Source organism: Colius striatus, chromosome Z (genome assembly GCF_028858725.1).
Source record: "Colius striatus isolate bColStr4 chromosome Z, bColStr4.1.hap1, whole genome shotgun sequence".
Taxonomy (NCBI): domain Eukaryota; kingdom Metazoa; phylum Chordata; class Aves; order Coliiformes; family Coliidae; genus Colius; species Colius striatus.
The window spans coordinates 19,273,904-19,283,111 of record NC_084790.1 but is presented as its reverse complement, the minus strand read 5'-3'; the positions used below and the strand labels follow the sequence as shown (position 1 = coordinate 19,283,111).

Below are 9,208 nucleotides of genomic sequence, written 5' to 3'. Positions count from 1 at the left end.
CCCTGGAGAGGAACAAGGCACCCATACATACTGGGTCTGAGTGGCTACAAAGCAGCTTTGCTAAGAAAGACCTTGGAGTCCTTCCTGGTGGACATCAAATAGTGTCAAAGATCAAAGATCCCACATTGCAGAGCAAAATAAGGCCAATAGCATGCTGGGGCATGTTAGGAAGAGCATTTCCAGCAGGCTGAAGGAGGTGAGTCTTTTAAATTTCTCCACTCTATTGATGCTGTCACTGAATGAATGTCCTCTCAGTTTGATGTCACAGCTTAAAATGAATAAAAGACTACCTGGGTAGAGACATGTGTTGCCAAAGTACTGTCTTGATATATGCACAGGAGCTTTAGTGAAAAATGACATGTGTCTGGTACTTTTGCCTTGTATTAAAAGAACAGAAGAAAAAAAAAAGATAAAAAGAGTTAAAGTTATTTTCACTGAGACTGTAGAAGCTAGGTATGGATACAATTTACTCAGTTCACTCTTCCAAATGAGTTATTGATCTCCTAGAGGATGATTAAATCCCTGCTGTGCAGCTCACTGATTAGAACTCATTTAGCTCTTTTCAGCCACAGTTACTATGACCATGATCCAGGACTGTATGGATGAACCATTTAAAGAAGGAACAACGGATGAGATTCTCAGGCAGAATCAGGTAATCCTTCAAGAAGGGAAAGAACAGCATCCTCACGTGAAGGCTTTTATGATGGGCATCTTGTGGGGAACACAACAAAAACTGTAAATTTTACCATGCTAACTTACAGAATCACTACTGAGGAACAAAACCATCCCCTGCTCTGAGCAAAAGCAAATTTAAAACAGTCTGTTTATTCAGTTGGCAGTTTTTTTTTTCCACTGTTCATTAAAGTATGTTATTGTAGCACAAGCGGAATTCAGGAGGCGATCTCTCCGGATGATGGTTTGGTTGGTGAGAATATTAGACTTCAGCTTTATCTCAGCAAATAATGGTCTCTCTCTGGAATAGCTGAAGCTTTCACAGGAAGGAAGAGACTTTAGTGGGAATTTCCTATAGATAACAGTCCTTGGTTTATAGAAATCCTGTTCCACCATCTCTAAATATTGTACAGATGTAAATATACAGCACAACAGCATTTGCTGTGCTGAATCTGGTCTCCACACTGGTCTCCACAAGAATCTCTGCTGTGTTTGTTTTATGTACCCCTTTACATCCAAAATGACAATCAGAGATTTGGAGAAAATTAGTGACAAAAATACAGAACTTCTATATTAAGTGACTTAGTGCATTTTCTAATTCTTTGTCTACTCCAGTTGTACAGAATGAAACATATTGTCTACTTTTCCAGAAAACTTTTCTAAGAAAGCAGAACAACTATAAATCCAGATCTCACTGTTCTTTGTTATTTTTTGTAAAAGGCTAGACTACTGTCTGGCTTAGATTCCTAGCTACAGTCAACTGTGCTTTTTATCTTTGATCTGGACTATCTTACAACATACCAGGTGAAGGAAATTATCAATAGGTAGTTTATAACTGCATTACACTTAGAATGTCAGGGAAATACATACATGGAAATGTTCTTTTCTGTAAACTGCTTTCTGAAATCTTTGTGTGATAAAGCACATTGTTATTTTTGTAAGTCTTGGTTTTGTTCTTTGCTGAATCTCTTCCTGTGTATTTTTGTCAAAGTAGAGGTTGTGTATGACACTGCAGCTTGCAGCCTGAGGTAAAAAAAATCCCCAACACATTGCAGAAAACACAAACAGTTTTCTCTGTTACTTCCTTTATTGGTAAATGCTACAAAAGTAAAATTCTCTGCACAAGGTCAGTATTAGCTATGTTTCACTAATTCTTATCACAGTTCACTCCCTATGATTACACTTAAAAATATATATATCTATAAAATAAGGAAGTTAGTCAGTTCTCCATTGAGAAATGAAAATTTGCTGACAGACCCAAAGTAGACTTTCTTCTAGTCTAAGACTTTATGCTACAAAGCCATTCTGATTTAAAAGGATGCTTGTCATCCTTACTCGCTTTCCTTACTTGTTATAAATGGCTATTTAAGTGGAGACAGTGTGCTGATATTACCATCTGTCTTACTAGATGCTTCACTCAAGATAAAAAGGCTGAGAGCCTGTTAGGCAGCCCTTACTCAGGGAAAACTCCTGTTCTGCTTGGCAGAGAGAGGACTACAAGACAATCAGAGCTTCCTTGTGTAAAGCAGACTGAAGTTTCACATTTGAGGTGTGACCCAGGAATCAGTGGGCCTTAGTAAAACATCCTGATGATTTTGCACTCATTGTGCAGTACTTTCTTTTTATTTCTGCAAGTTTCTGAACCTCAGAAGTTTATTTCTAAAATGTTTAAATGTTGCAAAAGGAGAGATGCTATCATGACCCGTGACTTCTAAAAACCTGGAAAAGTACTTTAAAGCAGCTCTGTGGCCACAGTGGTGAGTGAATGAGCGCAGCTTTCCATGCTGCCCCTGCACATCCCACACTGCTGCTCCATTGGGGCAGGAAGGGTTCAGTTCTTGGTGTTTTGTAATGCTTCTATGAGAGCTTTATTGTATTCTGTGATCAGCTTTCTCACGTTCTTCATTATTGGCTGGTAGTCACTCTCCTGACTTTTTGTTGCTATGACTGATTAAAAGAATTAAGGAATCAACCTGCCAGTATAAATATTAGCATAATTAGAGATCATAAGGGAACCACAATAAAGTCAGTTTCCTCCTGTGAAAACTGTCAAGTGTTGCAAATAATGGAAAAACTTAAACTGGGGCTAAAAGTTTTACACTAATTTAGTAGCTGCCATCTCATGCCCAGCATGGTAAAAAAAACCTAAACGCAAAACAAGGAGATTACGTGCTTGAGTCAGTTGTTTTTTCATATATACAGCCAATACGTCCCTGGTGGGAGGCTCTGCCAATTGTTACACCCCAAACAAAACCACTTCAGTCGGCACTCAGCTATTTACAGCCATACAGTTGGCACTTTAGGACTCTGGCTATGAAAGTCCAAGAAAGCAGGACCTTTCTCTCCACTAGCGCAAGCAGATATAGAACTCTGGACAAGGATCCGCACCTGGATAAATAATATCATTTTAGGAAGTTAGGCACTTTCAATATCCCAATCAACTTTTTGTTTTTCTTTGTTTTGTTTTAGGGTTTTTTCCATTAGAAAAAAACAGGATTCAAGAGACTTGCCTCAATAAAATATTCTGGTAGAGCCTTCTTCATAGAGGCGGTAGCTTCAATTACACTACATTGTCCAAGACTTTTTTTCAGATTTTTTTCCTAAGAATTAGAGCACTTATCACCTGAGAAATAGGATATTTGGGGTATGAAAAAGACAATGCTATATGCAGATCCTGTATTAATATTCTTTTTTGCTGATGGGTAGACTATTACAGAATTTCTTGACATACACTCCATGCCATTTTCTGAGACACATGGCAATGTCCATTGTCCAACACTGGATGATACAGTGAAGTGTAACAATAATTACAAGAAAGTAATTCCTTAATTAAAATCCACATAATGAGACAGCTATAATGCAGTTCTCCTATCCCAGCCCATTTTGCAGCTAAAGCATCTCCTTGTCATATCTTACCACATTTATTGTTTTTTTCCCCACTCTAACACATGATTCCTCTTTCATTTGATAAGAAATGCATCACCTGCAGACAACTTGCTGTTTACTTTTTCTTTACCGATTTTTAAAAATACAAAATACCAAACAAAGTTACCATGCTAGAAAGATTTTAAAATAATGCTATACTTGCTGAATAATTTCAGAGAAGACTGGACAGATGTGAAGATTATCTTTGTGTGAAACCTAATGGCAAATCTGTCCCAAAAGGAAAAATTCCAGACTGCAAGACAACTCTTCTGCTTTAGGATCCTGTGAAAATGTATGCAAATTTTGCTATATATAATATCTATCAGCTAACCAGATATTTGCAAAGCATCACCTTTACTCTCCTCCCGTCTCCTGCTCACCAATCTGTCCTGTCTTATTCTCCTGGAGGAAACACACTTCTTCCTTGATTAATACCATGTGGGAATCTTACTGTATTTCTTAAAGAAAAGGATACATTCCTTCATCATAAAGTTATTTTGCTCATGGTGCTGCCACTTCCTCTCCAAATTTGTAAGCTGAAAACTCAAAAAGAGCTCAAAATGAAAATGATAGTTACGACACACGAACTTTAAACAAAGAACGTCCTAAAAATGTAAGATCGTAGTTATTACACAAACACCACAGAAAGGAGAAACAGTGGAAAAAATGATTTACCTAGATATCATTTAGCACAATTACATCTGTTTATACAAAATCACTGTATGCAACTGTAGCAGTAGGTGGAAAAAAATCAGACAAGAATTCAAGACTTGTCATATAGAGAAATGTGTAAGCAAGACTGAAGTAAAAAGGTGAACACTACAGTGAGACATTAATTCACGTTACACTTAATATCGTCTAAATATTCTCTTCTTAAAATTAGTGAGATCTAAAATCACCAAAGATATAGTATTTCCTGACACTGCCTTGGTCTTTGAGCTATACAGAAGAAACTTCCTTACTTCCATAGTTAAGTTTCCTGTCTGATGCCAGAAGCTGTGATAAGAACAGAGCTGCAGCAAGAAGATTGTAGGAGTGTGGGTTAAGTGCTGGCACTTCTTCAATACTTTTAGCATCAACAGGAAACTAATGTGGACATTATATTGATGGCTGCTTCCTTACAATACACTTTTATATTTGTTTTTCTGATGTTACTGTTCAAGGTTCTGCATTTCAAGATATGTACATGTTATTTTTAAATGCAAAAACTGAAAATCACTCTCAGACTAAACTGTCAGTGGAAAAAAGATAACAATTTAAGAAAATATTGCAAGATTTTACTTAGAAGGTTACTCTTAAACTAGAAGACAGGAAAATAGTTGCTACAGTACTCAAAGTTAATATTACAGTAAAGAACTGGTTATAATGTGTACTGGTTCACAGCAAACATGGCAGCCACTTGCTTCTAAGATATTGTACTTCTGACCAGTTAAAATTTTTATTGCCCCCTTTGTAGACATTGTAACATCAGTACAGTGGGTAAACAAGCCTGGGTTTGAAATACTGCCTGACACATATCAAAGGAAATATTCAGTGCATTTTTATAGTAACTCTTTGAAGGCAACAACTCACATAGTCAACCGCTTGCAAAACTGCTCAAATCTTCAAGATATATAAATGCTATTTGTACTTCAAAATGCTTGATGCATGCCAACTAATCAGTAATCAAGATATACCTCATTCACCCTCATAAAATTTACGCTCATGACATAAAAGGCAAAGAAACAAATCCTTTCCACACACATTGGACTAGAACTGCCACAGATTAATGAACTAAAGAAATGCTACTATTTTGTATAAAATTTTTAGCATCATTATGCATGTTTCTTAACACTGACTGGGTATCCTTTTCTGATTTACATAATCTCTAGCAATAAGAACCTGATAGAATCATAGAATGGTAGGAGTTGGAAGGAACCTTTAGTGATCATCTAGTCCAACCCCCCTGCAGAAGCAGGGTAACCTGATCTTGGCATTAAAAAAAATACACAATATCTGAAGGCTTGCAGACTTTGGTGTGTGGCTTTGGGGATTTATATTAATCACCCTTGAGTTAGCCCACAGTGCTACGATTACATATGCATACCTCCTCACTTAGAGGAATGCCCTCTCACCTGCTCCATAAAGTTCACTCTAGAAGAAAGTTAAACACGTACAAACACCACCTTCAGCTTTTAACTGAATTATAAAAAAAAGCAGTTTTAAAGAACAAAGAATTCAACAATCTGAAACAATAAAAAAATCAATGACATGCAGAGAAAATAACAAAATTCAATTTTTCAGCTTCTCTTGAGGTTAAGCATTTTCCTTCTGTGCATTCCAAACAGATAAGTCTTGTTGCCAAAATGACAGCAATTTATGAATGTTTAAAATGGAAAAACCCAGGTTGCGCAAGAGTTTATAAACATTTTCTGATTCAATTATGAAATGTAAATGTAAATACATAACAAACTTCCTTGTGTTTAAAGAAGTTTGAAGAAACCTTAAAACTCCAATGGTCTCCAAGGAGGAGAAGGACTGGAAAAAGGAAATGGAATTAATAGTACAAATTACAAGAAAAAAACTTACCACCACACCTTTAAAAGCAAAAGAGATCTTATGTAATTTAGCTACGACTATTTTTTTTTCCCTGTAATTTCTTTCTAAGTTGGTCCTCAAAACTCTTCAAAGATGAAAAGCAAAAGAGGAGAGTTCTGAGCAAGACTAATACAAACACTTGAACAAAAGATTTGCACAATTTCTAAGCTCAGAAAGACCTCTGCCTAGTAACTCTGAAATGCAAAGCTTACAAGAAGTTCATTAGCACAATATTAATTTTTGTTTGAAAACAGAAAATATGGCTATGCATTTAACAGCATATAACCTTGAAAACTCCCTGGGAAGGAATAAACTAATTCCATCCATACAATGATTCATGTGTATGAGAAAACCAAAACTGCTATAGAAACAATGAAGAGGTCTTCATCTATACCTGAGAATGTGTCTCACTCTCTTGCAGCTCTCTCTTTAGAGTATCATACTCTGTATTCAAGTGTTCCATTATTGTCTTGAAAGCATGGCTACGTTTTGTTAATTTTTCTTTGTCATCCTGGAGACTCTAGTGGGGGAAAAAATCCAACACAAACCGATTAATGGATAAGTTCCTTTTCAGTGTGCTACAGACACATTGTTTTGATTCAGCTTCCAAGATGTTACATTTTCTTCCTTTCAGAACAAGATCACACAGGTGAAGAACTCATAAGGCTTTTGTCTAGTAATACAGGCTCTACTCTAAAGATAACAGTGGTTATGACCGAGTTGTAGACTTAGACCATACTATATCCACATAAATGGGAATGCTCATGTTAAGGATTTGTAGGAAATTTACCATTAGTGAAACAGCAAGTACTCTAGATGGAGTCTGTCTTAGAGCACATACAGGTAAGATTGATTTTTTCTTTTTTGTTTGGGTTCTGTGGTTAGATTGCTAAATTTAAATTTATGGCTAGTCACAGCAGAGAAGTCCTGAGGAATAACTAAAAAAAATGGGAAATGTAGTGGAAAGAAGTTATCAAAAGGTATCAAGCTGACAGCTTACTACATGTACTCACTTCATATATCACACATATAAGCATAGAAGCATTTGGATTCATTTGCACTGGTATACAAGCCGAGTTTTCAGCTATTATTCAGGATTTCCAGTTGCCAAAGACCTGGATTCCCTTCCAGTAGGTACCCATCCCCCCCACAAATTCTGTATAATCCAAGGTTTCATTCCCTTCATTACCTTTTTCTTCTCCTCTCCTGATGCTTTCAGAGCTGGCAAATTATTATAGACCTCCAACTCCAATTTTGTTTGTTCAATTTTGTCTTTAAAAGAAGCCAGTTCATCAGCCATCTTGCCCTCCAAGAGATCCATCTTCTGCAGGTCCATTTGCAGTTTTTGACTCTCTAGATCACCAGATACACAATGTCTAATTAACAGTACTTTTTATTCCATAATAATTGCTCACTAGATAAAGATTTATGATGTACGATGTAAGATTTATGAGGTATGATTTTGCTCACACATTTAGATTTATATTTTGATCTGGAAAAAGGGTAGAAAACTTCTCTCAACTTAACAACCAGTGCAGACAGATCTTTACAGCAGAGAAGAGCGGATATGCCGCTGAAGTGACAGTGGGAGAGTTTACCTTTCCAAAACCTCTGGGTATGGTTTATTTAGTGGAGCTATTTGGGAAAATCTTACTTGAACAAAACCTTGCCATAGCAAGATTTTGGTACTTATCCCTCCTATTGTGTATGCCATACATTCATTTTTCAGAGTGAAATGTTGTCTTTAATTAACATTTCTGGCTTAGACTTCTGAGTGCTTTGGTGATTTCTTTAGGAATCAAAAATTTAAAAAATTACAAGCCAAAGTTGTTATGTATGATGTGCAACTATCCTGAAGAACACACTTTCAAAAGGTAAGACCGAAAGGCTCCAGCATGTGTACAATATTTGTATTAATATGAAAAACTTCCACACTGGTAAAAAGAAGTGTTTAAAAAAATTAAAGGTTTGGAACTTCATTGCATGCCTGTGAATCAATGTTTAAGCTGCCTTCCACCCTAGAGGGCTTAAGAAGAAAACACTTCCCCTCTGTTTAGAATATTTCATAACTGCCCATAGTTTCACTTCAAAGTTCCTGGTATTGGTCAGTGTCAGATCCTAAAACACAAAAGAGGCCGCAGCTCTATTCCTCTTGCTCCTACAGCACTGTGATGTAAAGACAGAAAAATGCTTAAGGACCTTAATAAATCAGGGGTTTAATCGTAAAATCAGTAAATCCCAGAATTATAAAATAAATATAATTCAAATTGGAGAGAAATAGCAGACAACAACTTTAGATTTTCTCAAGGACTTAGGCCTGATCACAGCATTTTTGCTTTTTATATACTTTTCAAATATTTATATTTTGTTATTTTGAAGTAATACACAGCTGATTAATTGTGATTTATTTCACATGTAACAAGTAATAACAACACAAATGCCAAAAAAGCCAGAAAGGATTCTTAAACTGATCTACCTACATACTGGTAAAAGCTATGGTGAGACAGCAATGAGCTTATTCCTCTCCATTCACACTTTCTGGAGAAAAGGGGAGAAGTTGGAAAGAGTGAATCTTATCCAGCAACAGCCTCAATGAAAAAAACCCTCAAATCTAAAATACCTCAAAACTTCTCTAACGGAAGGGACAGGAAGAGGATGCAGCCCAGTTTCTTCTGATAGGCCACAAAGTTGCAGCATCTAGCAGGCAGTGTGTACACAATAGCAAACTCCCAGCAAACTACAGTGACCCAGGGAATTGTTTTTAAGAAACTGTGCCATCAGCACTTTTGTTTACTCTTCATGGGTTCCTTTTTTTTTTTTTTTAAAGGTTTCTGCTGGTGGACTTCTTGTATCTTTGTTATGGCAAGGTAATATGGAAATCCAGATTTTAATCATAACAACAGAATCCTGAAGATGACTGTGCTATAATTCAAGGGTTAGGATGAACTTCAACTGTGCAAACTCAACATTCACAGTGTTTTTGAGAGCTCTTGCTTATTACAGTATCTGTGACTCCTTGCTTTCAGAAGTTTAC

At 36.4% G+C, this 9,208-nt stretch overlaps 1 protein-coding gene across 3 annotated transcripts in view; it reads right to left on the bottom strand.

Annotated features, from left to right (window-relative positions):
- Positions 1–1,753: 1,753 nt before the first annotated feature.
- Positions 1,754–9,208, bottom strand: part of IFT74 (intraflagellar transport 74) — a 38,710-nt gene continuing 31,255 nt past the window's right edge. The window contains exons 17-20 of one of the 3 annotated variants that reach the window (XM_062017807.1): positions 7,364–7,527; positions 6,569–6,694; positions 4,073–4,133; positions 1,754–2,619 (exon numbers count right to left, since the gene is read on the bottom strand). In XM_062017807.1, the coding sequence (XP_061873791.1) occupies positions 2,504–2,619; positions 4,073–4,133; positions 6,569–6,694; positions 7,364–7,527 (467 nt within the window). In that variant the 3' untranslated portion in view covers positions 1,754–2,503. Of the gene's footprint in view, positions 2,620–4,072; positions 4,141–6,568; positions 6,695–7,363; positions 7,528–9,208 lie in introns of those variants that run through there. The other 2 variants (XM_062017808.1, XM_062017809.1) reach the window with 2 other exon arrangements.